Source organism: Manacus vitellinus, unplaced genomic scaffold, assembly GCF_001715985.3.
Source record: "Manacus vitellinus isolate BGI_N305 unplaced genomic scaffold, ASM171598v3 scaffold_46_pilon, whole genome shotgun sequence".
Taxonomy (NCBI): Eukaryota; Metazoa; Chordata; class Aves; order Passeriformes; family Pipridae; genus Manacus; species Manacus vitellinus.
In genome coordinates, this window is record NW_021940578.1 from 5,032,306 (window position 1) to 5,046,888 (window position 14,583).

Below are 14,583 nucleotides of genomic sequence, written 5' to 3' on the forward strand. Positions count from 1 at the left end.
TGAACTGCTTAAACTGGAGTGTTGGATGTGCAGGTTCAGCTGGTGTGGTGCAGTGCACAGCTCTCAAATAACTGTATTTAAGGAGGAACAAGGCAGGTTAGGCAAGAACAAAAAAAAAAAACAAAACCATGAAACAAATCAGGCTGAGTGGAAAAAGCACGTGAGAAATACCTGGGAAACGGGCTTTGGGAAGATACACACAGGGAGAGAAAAGGAAAGCAGGAGAGGAGAATTGAAAAGTAGATGGTTCTGAGCATGTCAAGGCTGATCCTGAGTCAGCAGAAAGCGTTGCTGTGTGACAGAGGTAACGTTATCAAGTGCCAGAGCATCCTGCTGCTCTGCCCTTTAAGGATTGATATAGGGTGGCTTCTGGGCTGGGCTGTTTATTCATTTTTTTTTTCCTAGCAAGCTCTTGCCTTTTAATCTCAGAGACCTGAAATAGGTACTAAAAGGTCACAAGAAGTTTTTTTAGCAGCTGGAAGCTGGATGTGACCCCGTAACACCCTGCAGCCTTCAGCATCTGCTGCTGCCAGAGCTGCTGCTCGTCAGATAAGAGCCTTGGAGTCACAGCAGAAAAACCAGAGAGTGGCAGAGGAATGAGAGTCCCTATTTCTTCAAATAGGGACCTACCTTTGCCTTTCTGTGTCCACTCACTGTTCCTGCCCCAGCTGGAAAGCTGGTGGTGAGCTGAACCAGTCAGGTTTTGCCCATCTGATTTAAGTCAGGGCAGGGGAGATGGGGAGATACCAACTGTGTGAGCTGTTTCCACAACTCATGGTGACTTTGGAGGACAACTTTGAAGCCTGTTCTTGACTCTGTGCTGTTGAAAACTCAGAGGGATCCCAGTGAGATACCACAGAATGTGTTAACCATGACTGTCACTGGTGTGCGGGGGACATTTATTCAACATGAGGCTGAATTCAGCCCTCCCAGGTTATTTCTGCTGTGGTTTTGGGGCAGAGACCGCTTAAGGAAACGTTTTAATCCTCATCTTGGTGGAATATCCAGAGGGCTCTCACCTTTGGAACTGCTGGAGCTGTGAACCAGGACGTGCTTCCTGCAGGCAACGCCAAAAAATACAAGGAAGCTCTTGGCTAATGCCATTGTTGTTGGCAGTCAAGGCATGGCTGTGTGGACACAATATGTTGGAAGGAAAAGTCTTTCCAGGTGGGTGAACTGGGTTTGTTCATCAAACAGTGCCATACCTGTTTGATTTTAGACAATGGACGCCCAGCAGGTAAATGGATGTGCTCTTTTTTGTTTAACTGGGAAAGGAGAGGTAAAGTAAATCCACAGCAAATCCATGCAGTGAAGAGACATTCACAGGAATGTTCTGTGTCAGTGAAGAGCAGCTGGGAAGGTTCAGCCAAGGAGTGAAGCCTCCATGTATTCCTGTGCTCCACACAGGCTGCTGGCAGGACATTCCCCAAGGTCCATGGGACAGGGTGAGTTTGGGCCTTGGGATTTTTAAGGCACCATCCAGAGCAGAGATACCTGAGAGGCTTTTTCTTCTCCCTTTCCTGTAGGAATAAGGCCAAGCAAGGAGAAAATTAGTACCTGTTGGAGTGCTGAAGAGTATTATTTAATCTGAATTAATTATTTCATCATTATTTCATTAGCAGTACTTTTTGCTCTTACATTCATTCCCAGGAAGATTTATTTGGCTATAGGGGTGGGTTAGGGAAAGGAGACCATTTATGGGCTAGCAGAGATTGAAAGAAGGGAAATAGGTAGCTGATAAACCAGTTTTAGCTTTCATTTTAAAGCCAAAAGGATACAATTATATTTCAAATAAAGGTGAGAAAAGCTGTTAGACAGCTACAAAGAAGGAGGGAAAGTTTAATCAAGAGTAATTCTGTTCATGTTTATCCCCACTGTGTTGTATCTGCCATAGTAGGGGGGTATAATGGACCTTTTGTAGGACAACCTAAAGAATTCAGGATAAACCGAAGGCATCTCAAGGCCTCTGTGTATCACTGAGACACAGGTAGGCTTGGCTGCAGCTTTGGGAAGAATTCTTGATACATTTTAGCCCATCCAGGGATCAGAGAAAGACTCACATCCATCTGCTTTTAGACCAAAACTTCAAGGGCACATTTGTGGAACGGGAGATTTTCTGACCTCCCCCCTCTCACCCTCCTGTGAGGCTGAAAGGATTTGAACGTGCCTGTCCTTAATGCTTTGGCTGTGTGAGTGAGTCCTGTAGATCATCACTCCCCACTGTTCAGTGTCTAAACTCGTGCCCTGTCACCCAATTAAAGCTGCTCATCCGAGTATTTTAATATTTCATCAGTTCAGAGCAGGCAGCTTAATGAATTGAGAAAATGAGGGGAATTCGGGATATTTAAAGAGCCCCTGTCTCCGTCAGGCACAGCAGCTGCCTGTCAGCCACACATTCTTTTTGTTGGCTGAGCAAAAACACTTCTGTTTGTGTGTTTCTGAGGAACCCTGGAACGCAGCATCCAGGCAAGTTCCAAAACTTTCAGGGATATCTCTCCTCCCCATCTCCAGTGCAGCATCGCCGGGGTGTAATTCCATCTTATTTTTATTTATGGGCTTGCAGAGAGCTGAATGACAAAGCAGGATTACAGTAAAAAACGTCTTTATGCTTATTTCCACCTTATTTTGGAGTTGCCAGTGCTACTGATCATTTTTATGAACTGTCATGAGCATTAATGAAATGTTATGGGCATTTTGCTTGGGACATTGCAGGATGATTAATTTGTTTTTTCAAGATCAGTCTGCAGGAAAATTTAGGGCTGTTTTGCCCATGGTTGGGGTTGGGGTTTTCAGGCCTCTCAGTTCCTTCCAATTGGAAAAACTTATTTACCCCTCCTTCTTCTTTTCCCAATCCCTCATTTTTCCCCTTTCTTTCCTTTTTTTTTGCCTGTGTCTGGTGGGTGACATCTCATCAGAAGGTGGAGATACCTGAGAGGCAGAGGTGAGAGGCTGGCAAATTGTTGTCTGTCAAGGTCTGTCTTAGACTGATGTCTTAAGAAGGACAGAGAGTGGCCAAGAGGTTTTTTTTATCAGGGGTGAAGTTTTAAAAGTTAACCAAAAGTTACACAATTTAAAAATCATAACCAAAGGTGGCCAAGAAATGGGAGGCAGCTTTTTTTCCTGAGCTTTGCCTGCTGGAAATCATGCTTCTGCCTTCTGTCTGGAGCACAAAATTCCCATGGGGAACAGCTTACTCCTGTGTCAGCAGAGGTGGGTGGGAGTTTCCATTCCCTCCAGCGGGTCCCAGGCTGGATTCCTGAGTGCCAGGATGTGAAAGTGCTGTCGGACACATTGCTGGGTACAAACCAGGTGTGTGTCCTCTGGGTTTTTGCAGCAAGTAGAGAAGTTAGGGGTGAATTAGGGAAGGAAGGAGAGGGAGCCAGCAGGTGCAGCAGGAGGTGGTTTTTCCTCCCCAGCAGGGCTGCCCAGCTTGTGCCAGAGAGATCCTGGAGTGTGGGAAGCGGGATGGGGAGAGGCAGCAAGGCATGGAGAGGTCTGGAGGAAGGAGGCAGCCCCTCTGCTCCCCGGAGCTGCACACCCACGTGCTGGCCTGCATCCAGCTCTTTGCCCCCGTCCCTGGTGGAAAAGCGACCCGGGCTGCCAGCGGGTCACACTGCCTGTTGTGCAACAGGGAAGCAAACTGCTGCTCCCCCTCACACCCCCCAGCCCCTTCTTCATTAGTCACCTGATCAGAGCCTTCAAATCCTTGACCCAAATCCTCCTGTGCCCAGCTTTAGGTCTTATCCTGCGCTGGCTGTTTGTCCACCGGCGACCTGCGAGGGAAGGTGTTGGCTGTGTGCTGTGATTAGGGGGATGCTGGGGGTGTTTTGAGCTGTGTGCAAGGTGATAAGCAGGAGTGAAGGGAGGAGGGGACGAGCCCTTGATCGGTCTGAGCTGCCAGCTTTCCCTGATCCACATCCCATCTCCGTTTCTGCTGACTCAGTGACCCTGGTTTTACTGCTGGGAGTGTCAGACAGTGACCTTGCCTGTCTGCTCAAGGACCTCTGGCACTCAAAGGCCATGCCAGGGCAGAGCAAGACGTGCTGAGGAGAAAGTTATTCTGCAGAATTTCTTCTCCCAAGGTGGCTCTGCTGGGCTGGAGGATGGTTAATCCTGCACTGAGCTTGTGAAATGTGCTTTTTCTCGTCTGGTTAGGAAGGTTTACATCCTAGTAAGGAAGAAGCTGAGAGGATTCACCAGCTCCTGGGAATAAACATGATTTTATTCCCAGAGCACACACTTCAGTGTGGTCAGGGTTTGGGGATGGAGGGTCTGTGTTTGCTCCCTGGTGGGCAGGGACATGGGTCACGCGTTTTTTTACCCACTCTGAGCTGCCACTATTAACTGGGAGCACGATGGGGTGATTTCCTGACAGGTTCTGTGCAGCAGGTCAGACCAGGGAGATATAAAGGTCCCTTCTGGGGCTTAAAAATCAATGAATCTGTGATTAAATGGCCCACGGAGGCTGGACATTGCAGGTTAAGGGAAAAGGAGTGATGTTGGTGGCGTTTTATGTGGGAGCTGCATCAGGTGTTGCTCTGGCAGCAACCTTCCAGGACCTTGTAACAACTCCCCAGATTTACCTGCAAATAGCAGGGGAACAGAAGGTGGATTTTTTTTTTTTCCCCAGGAGCTGGACTGGAGTGCATCTGTTTCCTTGGAAATGGCTATTAAGTTTTCAAAAATGGTAACCAAAAAAAAAAATGGGAGCTTTTGAGCACTTATTTTGCACCAGTCCTGCCATCCCATGGTCGTGCTGTTACATAAGGTTGTTTCTCAGAGCTATAATGATGCAGTGGTATTTATAGACCAATCTGGGTTTTCCTTTTAATGGCTTCCATAAAAAGCTCATTATTCCCTTTGCACAGTCACTGATTTACATGCCTGTCCTGTCCCTGGGCGTGTGCTCCAGATTGGGCAGCCCTGAGCAACACACTCACTCTGGCTCTTGTTGCTAAATCATGGACTCCTTTAGGTTGGGAAAGCCCTCCAAGAGCATCAAATCCGACCCTTAACCCAGCACTGCCACGGCCACCACTATAAACCACGTCCCCAAGGGCCACATCTCCATGTCTCCTGAATGCCCTCAGGGATGGTGACTCCCCCACTGCCCTGGGCAGCCTGTTCTGGTGCTTTATGACCTATTTAGTGAAGAAATGTTTGCTCACATCCAAGCTAAACGTCCCCTGGTGCAACCTGAGGCCGTTTCCTCCAGCACCAATGGCTCTGGGAAGAGCCTGGCTGTGATGATTGGTCTGATCCTTACACCAGGAACTTGCCTTTTTGTGGTGGTGAGGAGAGAGGAGGTCAACAGAGAAGAAAAAAAAAAAATCAGTTGTGTTTCTGCAGGTTGTGGTGATTTTCTCATCTCCTTGGAGCTGATTGTCAGTCCTGGTGTGTCATCCTGGCCAGGCAAGGGTGGGTGTGCATGTGGTACATGGAAGGAATGACTGGAGAGGAAACAGTCTGTGAGCCTGTTACCTGAGCCAGGGGTGCCACTGAAATTCAGCTTTGAACTGGAACTGTGTCTGGTCAGGCTGAGAATGAGGAAGGAAAAGGAAGCCCACGTGTGTTCCTCAGTGACATGGTTGGTGTGGAGGATGCACAGGCACAGACCTGCCCTGATCTCCTCCTGCTCTGGCCTGATCAATGCCCCTATGTCTTTTCCCCTGCAAGCCCTGACATTCCTCCTTTTACATATTGGATTTTTTTTTCTTTATTGTAGGGAGGGGCAGAGGGTCGGGACAGTTTTATAGCAACTGTATTGATCAGTAAAATTTAATATAATCCTTGCACTTACTGTGTGATCGTTAAGGGGATGGAGAGCCGCTGAAACATATTTAAAAAGAAATATTTTCCAGTTTTATTTCCTCCCGTGTTAATTCCTGAGTCTCTCTTCCCTTCCAAACCTCGTATCAATCTCCTGCTTTGCATCCCTTCAAAGATTTTTGACTGGATTTGCTCAGCTTGCCTTTGGTTTGATTAATTATTAGGAAAAGACTTACTCAGTCTGGTCCAGGGCTGGATTCCTTCGTCATTTCCTCGGCTGTCTTGCAGTCTCTGGATCTGTGCAAATTTTGTGTCTGCTGGGAATATCACTCCCTCTGTTTTTATCTCAGCTATATCTGGAGCTCCTGTTGCTGAAGGACCAGGTGGCCTCTGGGTGTCTGATGCCTCCCACTCCCCCCCTGCCTGGTGCATCCCCATGTGTGTGGAGAGCAGCAGCACGGAGCTGCTTGACTGACATTCCAGTGAAGTCTGGGCAGGAAACTGGAGCAGAAAAATGACAGCTTGAGCTCCAAACTTATGCTAAATATCCTGACACTGGAGCAGCCTTTTTTGGGTGCTGCTGAGTGGGGCTGCACTGCAGGTGAAACACCTCCTCTGCAGGGCGACCTGCACTTTTTTTATGCCTCACCCCGAGCACAGGAATGTTACTGTGTGGGATCCTGCAGCTCAGAGCATGGGCAGAGCAAACCCTGTGTGCCAGCAGGATGGAAAATCTCCGAGAGGCACCCAGGGCTCCCTGAGAGGAGGACGGGGCATGGCATCTGGAGGGGGGATGCTGTTCTGCTGCCTCCTTATTTTGGAGAGGGGGAGCTGCAGCAAACTGAAAGGCAGCCACTGTTGAGAATTATTTAAATTTTGACCAAATTGTCTCCTTCCCCTCTCCTCCCCCTCTTTGCAGTCACTTTGAGCAGCGCCTTGCAAGAACCAGCAGACCCTGCGGGCGCCTGGCTGCCTCTGCGAGACGCAGGGACTGTGACACTGATTTATATTTTGGTTAATTGTCTCCATCCATTAGTCTCCTCGTCCTTCTCCTTGTTAAAGATGCAGTTGCTGCTAATGCCTGTAAATGAAACACGTTTAGAAGGCATTGCTCCCAGCCTGGATCTGGCGCGGCAGTCCCTGGGAGCTGCCACCTCCCGAGGGTCCCAGGGTGGTTTGTGGCCCGCAGGGACAGAGGGGCCTGGGCACGTGTCTCACCCCCACTCAAAGGGGCCAAGAGCTTGAGGTGTCTGCCCCATCTGTCTCATCCCCTCCAAAAGTCACTGCCTCCCAGTGTGCTGGCAGGGCTGGCTCCAGAACTGGGCTTTCAGCAGCTGAGATTGAGAAGAGGGAAATGGGGTGATGGTCCAGCGTGAGGACCAGGGGACAAGACAGGACCAGACGGAGTCTTGGAGCAACAGCTGCTGCCTTCAAACCCTGCCAGTCGGAGGCTCACGGTGCAGATGTTGCTCAAAAAAAAAAAGATTATTGTTCCCAGAAGTCAGTCAGAAAGGATTGCTGCATGTCTGGTTACCACAGCGTCCCTGGAAGGGCTGGCTCCTAATTCATTTATACCTCCCGAGGGAGGGCCCCAATTAGCAAATGTGACAGTTCAGTGGCAGTGCCTGTGATGGACTTCTCCTTCCTCTGGCACAGGTTGGGGCTCATTAGCGGGGCTGGATGAGGGGGCTGGCACAGCCCGTGCCAGCAGGGATGGCTCTGCTCGTGTGGCTGCTCTGCAGGTGCTTCTCTGCAGCTCCCTGGATGAGTCAGTGGATTGCTGGGCCATCATGTCCCAGACAGGCACCTTCTGGTGTGGTTCTGTCCCTTGGGTGCCTGTTCCTGACAGCAGCTCGTGGAGTGGCCACGGGTGGAGCATTACCCTGCCATTACAGAGCGTCTCATCGGAGCAACCAGCTTTGGGGAGACACAGGACCAGTTATCCCATTAAACACAGGCAGGGCAGCAATCAGGGCACTCGTAGAGAACATTAGCAGGGTGGTTTTTTCATCCTTCCAGCAGCAATTTTTGCAGCCATTAGTTATGAGTCCGTCTCATCACTGCTCTGCAGAGCCAGCTCCCTATATCAGAGCCTTGGGATGTGACAGGGGATTTTAGACTCTCAGCTCTGAGCTGCAGTTATCCATGTTGTCCTGCCTGTACTCCCAGAGTCCCACACCGGTGTTTGCTGGGTTTTGGCCTGAGATTTTTGGATGAGAAAGACTTTTTTTTGTTGTTCCCCAGACCTACCGTGGATCCTCTGCCTCCTACACTGAGCTCCCCTGCAGTTTTCTTTTGTTGCCAGTGGAGCAGGTCAAGTGCACAGTGTTTTCAGGGATCTCCTCCAAAGGCCAGGTGGCCATTTTGTTAGAGAACAGCTCTTATTTCATGTTACATCCAGTGAAAGGAGCCTTTTGGACTTGGCCTTCACAGCATTGTGGTTGCTGCTTGCAACATCCGTGGTCTGAGTTGTGGTGCTCAGCGAGCTGCTCAGTTGCCTGTGGCTTGGGCAAAACCCTTATCACAGCTTTCCTGCATTCCTGGTAAATGGATCTCTTGCTCCTCTGCCCTCTCTTCATTAAGGATTTGAAAATTGCCCAAGCCATAATAATATCCAGCCACTTCTCTGGCTGTTGCTTTTGGCAGCAGGACAGAGCCTAGTGGTGGAATGGGAATCCTGTTGGATGGAAGCAGCTTGCAAAAGCTTAGGATGTTCTTCTCAGTGGATAAATGGGCAGGGAAAAGGCAGGATATATATGGCATGTTTGGTGGGCTGGTTGCTTCTCCAGTGCTACGTGCAGCACAATAATAGACATCACCACTGCCAGCTTTACTCCCTGTTAAAGTGCCATCCTTACAAATGCTGGTGCTCTGGAATGAGGTTAAATGTGTGTTGGATTGGAAGTTCAGACTCAAAAAAATCTTCTTGCAGTGCTGCAAGATCTTTCTTTTAAAACTTTGCCCACCAAAACAGCAGAATTGCCTAAAAAAGGGTCTTGTGATCAAAACTTTGATCATCCAGAGCCAGATACCAGAAAAAAAGTCTTAGGAGATTGTCAACGACATGAAGTGACTTTCCAGACTGAAAGGAAATCTGGATGTGGCCAACCCTCCACGTGCCCTCTGGAATCCTGACAGGAAGTTCTCATTTTCTGCCCTTCATTTTCTGGAAGAGCAAACCTTGCTGCTGCTGTGGGATGGAAGTGCCCCCATCCATCCGCCCTCAGAACATGTTCCCCTGCAGCTTGGAGTCACACCTGGATTCCTGCAGGTCCCCAAACCATTTAATTACTGGACCCCATGCAAACTGAGCGTTGCCATGGCGACCTGCAGCCCTAGAGAAGACTATCTGTCTCCTCTTTGACCTTTCAGGAGATCTGTATCTTCCTCAAGCCCCCCTTCCATAATCCGGTTTTTAAAATATAATATTATGCTACTGGAAGGGATCAGACCTTTAATCTGCTTGTGTGTGCATGTGTCAGTGCAGGGCTGGGGGTGCTGCTTTGGGGCACCCTGCAGGGTTCAGGGCCAGACAGGGCACAGCACAGTGTGACTGCCCTGCTGGGGCTGCAGGTGAGCTCCCAGGGGGAATTCCTGCCTTTGGCACACAGGTGGAGGAATCCTCTCCCTCTCCATTCATTCCCCTTGGCGTGGGCTCCCCTTCCACGCAGGTCATGCAGCAGTTGGGCTTTTGCTGTACTCTGTTGGTAGCCCCAAAGTGCATGTTCTGGATCCTGACCTGAGGTCTTGCAAGCTGGATGTTCTTCTGCCTGTTGTGTTCCCTCCATGTCTGTGAGCTGGGCTGTGATAGGTGCTGGCCAGGGCCTCTTTTATGGGATGTGGGAACAAAAGTCTGCAGCCAACAGTTAAGAGTGAAGAATAATAGAATTAATGGAGTGGTTTGGGTTGGAAGGGACCTAAAGACCATCTCGTTCCAACTCCCTGCCATGGGCAGGGACACCTTCCACTAGCCCAGGTTGCTCCAAGTTCCATCCAACCTGGCCTTGGACACTTCCAGGGATGGGCAGCCACAGCTTCTCTGGGCAGCCTGTGCCAGGGCCTCCCCACCCTCCCAGGGCAGAATTTCTTCCCAATATCCCGTCTAACCCTGCCCTGTGGCAGTGGGAAGCTGTGTTCCCTTCTCCTGTCACTCCAGGCTCTTGTCCAAACTCCCTCCCCAGCTTTCTTGGAGCCCCTTTAGGCACTGGAAGGGGCTCTCAGGTCTCCCTGGAGCCTTCTTTTCTCCAGGTGAACCCCCCCAGCTCTCCCAGCCTGGCTCCAGAGCAGAGCTGCTCCTCTGATCATCTTGGTGGCCTTCCCTGGGCTCACTCCAGCAGGTCCATGTCCTTCCTGTGCAGGGACCCCAGAGCTGGATGTGATCCCACTCAAGGTGGGATCTCACCAGAGCAGAGTAGAGGGACAGAATCCCCCCCTCAGCTGCTGCTCACCCTGTGAGGATGAACCCAGGTCACAGTTTGGCTTTTTGGGCTGTGAGAGCACGTGGCTGGGGCACCCTGAGCTTCTCACCCACCACCACTCCCCAGGACTGCTCCCAGTCCATTCCCCACCTGGCCTATGTTTGTGCTTGGGAATGAGGAGCTGGGACCAGTCAATCCAGGGGAATTGGAGCAGGGGGTGTGGGACACAGCTGCTCCCCGTTCCTCACAGCTGTGGGCATTTTGGGGTATCTGGACTGCTCTGGGAGGAGCTCAGGGCTCAGCCTGTCTTCAGGAGGACAACTTTCCAGGTTACTGTTTTCCCTGGAGAAATGTGCTGGGACTTTTATGGCCTGTGGAGGAGGCAGGGCTGAGGTGGGTGTCTGCCTGCTGTGGGCTGTGTGGTGTCACTGATGGTGGTTTGGATGAGCTTCTCCCTCGGGGCTGGGGGAAGGCAGAGCCTGGGCAGGACTGAGCTGTGAGGAGTTTGGCCAGGCTGGAGTTACAGCTGATGTTTCTCAGTTTCTGGTGTCCCAAAGCCTGTGGTGGTGCAATGTCTTTTTTTTCCTGCTGGGCCAGGACAAAATGTTAGGGCTGGGAATGCAGCTGCAGTGAATGTGCAAAAAGAGGTGATTTCTGAAAATTGCTGTTACCTGGGCAGGGCCCTCCTTCCCAGCTACACCACTGAGAGCTGGTGGAGTACTGGAAGAACTGAGAGTCAATTAGAAGTTAAACTTTCACTCCTTTTATTAAATAGCATGGGCACGAAAGCAGTTGGTTGGACTTTGTGGGAGGTTCAGGGAGGTCTCTTGTTAAAATTATATAAGTTTACTCTTTGTGCAGTCCTGGGTGAGGAGGAGGTGGCAGAGCTGGCAGCTGCAGAGCCAAAGCTGGTGTTTTCTTCTGTTACTCTATTATGGTGGTAGAAGGTCCTGTGGGTTTAGCAGAGCAAGTCCCTTGTTAGAGCCCACACAGTCCCTGCAGTCTGACTGCAGCTGTGTGGGGCTGCCTTTGCTGGGGCAGTTTGGCCACCAGAGTTTTAAATAATGCTGAAATCCTTCACCTATGCAGAAATATCTCAGTTTTTCATAAAAATCTCTAGTTACCATTCATCCTCTTTTCTCCTGCTAAGACTTGAGCCCTAGCTCTGTGCTTCCTCCTGAGCCAGGATGAGCCCAGAACACAAACGCAGCCTCTGCTCCAAACCTCCCATGCACCAGGGCAAAAGGAACAACTCCTGGGGACAGTTTGATGTGTTAAAAGCTGTCTGGGCCTGTTTGCTTTATCTTGAGACTTTCTTCCCTTTCCTCTCAATGTCACCTTGGTGTTCAGTTTGCCTTCTGCAGAGGTATTCCAGCGAAATCCTGTTTTCCTGGGATTCTGCCTAATTGTGTGGGTAGACTGAGTGGAGTTCAAAGCCTGTGACTGTGCCTGTGAGCCCTGTGGTACCTGCTCCTGCGTGGAGTGATGACTTGCTAATGCACCTTTGCACCCCGTGATGATTTTCGTTTTAAGAGCACGGAAAATCTCCAAAAAAAAAACCACAAGAATTTTGGGGAAGAAAAAAAATACCACCTCTGGTGTGGTAAATGTTTCCTTCCGTGTGTTTTTGTTTTCATTGGATATATCACAGCTTTCTGCACTCTTTGAGTTTTGGAGAACCCAGTTAAGGAGCTGTGCCGTGCTCTTCTCCGGGGAAGTTGAGTTTTAGTGGTGGGTAAAACAATTCCTCCTCGTAGCTAAACGTGTTTACAGTGCCGTGGGCTCGATTGGGATGCAAGACACTCTGCAAATGCGAAGATGTAATTATCCTATTTTTCTCTTCCTACTCCCTGCCTCTCTCCCCCTGCACTCCGGGCTCCTCTCCTCCGCCCTTTCCCCGGCGTTGTGCTGATGGCAGCGTTTATCTGCATTTGTCCTCTGTCCCTGACATCCAGTTATTGATTGGCATGATTAAAAAGAACTGATAATCACCTCACATTAATCCCATAAATGACTTAAGACACCAAAATATTTGCATAATGCATCTTAAAAGGTGGCAGCTAAAAGAGGATAAGACCCAAAACTGCTTGGCACAGGAGAAATGGGCTTCCCACTCACCTGTGGGCTTGCTTAAGTAATTAGCCTTCTGCTTGCATAAGGAGGAATCTGAACTGGTTTAGCGGAGGAAGATGCAATGGGTGCTCAAAGGCTTTGGGATCTGAGCATCCCTTCTCCCAGCTGAGCCCGGGGGCGGGCGGGGGGAGCAGCGGGAATGTGGCAGCGGCTGCCGGAGGAGCGAGCGCGGCGGGGCTGTTTTTGTCTGCGGCATCCTGTGAAAATCTGGAGCCAGACGCCCGCTGAAAGTACCTCTGTCTAAAGACTTTCTGTCATAAACTTATCTGATTAGCAGGGGAGCTAGACGACAGATTAGCCCCTGCTCTCCAGCAGCAGGGATGGGCTCTCCCGGGAGCGCCGGAGCACATCCGCTCCTGGCGCTGGGAGCAGCCCGGAGGTGGGGGCGCAGCAGGTGGGGAGGAGGTGGAGGGGGGGGAGATAAGAGGGGGATATTTAAAGGAAGATCATTGCTAGGTAATTCTGCAGATAATGCACCCTCCCTGCTGCCCTGCTGGTCCCAGGTGAGGACACTCTCTGCCACCAGTGCGTTGGTGTCATGTGCTGTGTGTCACAGCAGCACAGAGTGGGTGCACTTGGCATGTGAGTAGAGGCTGGGAGGGAGCTGTGGCTGTGGGAGGGGGGGGCAATACTGCTAATATGTATGGGGGTTTTTGTGTCTCTGGTTCTTCTGGCTGTCATCTTCCATTTAAAGGGAGGGGAGGAAGAAAAATAACCACGTTTAGCTCGGGGCAAGCACCTTGTGCTGGAAGGAAGGGGGGGTTTGACATAACGCTGCAAACAAACAAAAGGGAGACATTCCAGCATTGCCAGTTAGTGTGGTGTTTTACCTTGTTCTTCCTCCTCACTGTTTGTATATCATTTATGCAGAAATATTTTGCAAGTGGATAGTGGTTTGCAAGCAGAAGCATTTGCCACTGAAATGCACTATCTGCTACAGTGAATGCTTTTTGTGTTCTCCCTCTCCATAGAAGGAAAAGAAATAGAAAAAAAAAAAAAGACTAAACTAGCCTACTTAGCAGCAATCTGATGTGAGGATAACAGGCAAAATAATGCTGAATTGCTCTAAAACATTCTCTTTTCCCAGAAGGAAGAGCATTGTTTCAGGATCTGTTAGAGGGAAGAGTTGAAAATTAGTTTAGTAAATAAATCTGTACCCTCAGCTCTGAGTAATGCTGATGTCCGGGCTCGTGGTGGGTTTCTCTCTAAAGAGAAAAACTATTATTCAATCAAATCAAGCAGTCTTTTGTTCCAAGAGTGATGGAATGGAAAAACTTGGTTTTTTTTGAGAATAGAAGGGTGGCAACTGATAGAAAACTATCAGTTATTTCAGTTCAAGTTTCCTATTAATTCTGGAACAGACCTGCCAATTCCTGCACTTTCAGTTTTTCCATCCTAGATGTAAGTCCTGGCCCACGCAAGTTATATCTGGCAAAACTGAAATCAGGAGCTCTGGCAGCTGCAGAGTCCTTTATGGGAAATGAGAGTGCTGGCTGGGAAGGACTTTTTGCACTTCTCTCCCCAAAACCGGAGGAGGTTACCAAGGAGGTTACTGATGGGTGGGAGGGGGGGAACAACCTTCCTTGGAATACAGCCGTGTCAGGGGCAGACAAAAGGCTCCTGCATGTGCACACACACACACACACAGATGCTCACACACACAGAAATCAATTATGTGGTGGCAAATAGGATTTCCTTAACTTGGTGCTTTTCTGCTCTGTTGCAGCCGCGATAACGACCTCTCCACTATCATCTCCAACCTGCACCAGAGCCGCCAGCTCGTTATGCCAGAGACCCAGAGCCGCTGTGAATTCAAGAGAAACAGCATCGAGGTTGGCCTGGGAGCAGCAGGTAAGGAGCTGGAGCAGGTCCTGCTGCTCTGGGTTCGTTGACTCCCCTCCTCTCCCTTTGGCTGCCTCGTCCGTTCGTTTTTCGGCAGCTGGTTTCTTTGTGTTACAACTCTGTGAGCTCTAGGAAGGGGTTTTTTAATATTCTGGCTAAAGATTAACGTGGAAAGGATTTCATGGTGATGGTGAAGTCCTTCTGAGATCCCAGCCCCGTGTGTTATTCCCAGATCTAGTGCTCTGTGTTAGAGTACTGGCAAAGGAGCTTGCGCCAGCAGAGGAGTGAAATGTCCCCAGGGTTGGTGCCAAGTGAAGCAGAAAGGCCTTGCAGAGAGCATGATTTGATTTGTAATTTCATTAATCAGAGGTTCCCCGTGCTGCTGCTGTGCCTGCCAACTCCTTTGGGAGTGTGGTTGTTT

General features: G+C 49.8%; 1 protein-coding gene across 1 annotated transcript in view; it reads left to right on the forward strand.

Moving 5' to 3' along the window:
* The window catches only part of SAMD11 (sterile alpha motif domain containing 11), a 112,737-nt gene that overhangs the window by 44,477 nt on the left and 53,677 nt on the right, over window positions 1–14,583 (forward strand). The window contains 1 exon segment of the mRNA XM_018079345.3: window positions 14,047–14,171. Within this exon segment, the coding sequence (XP_017934834.2) occupies window positions 14,047–14,171 (125 nt within the window).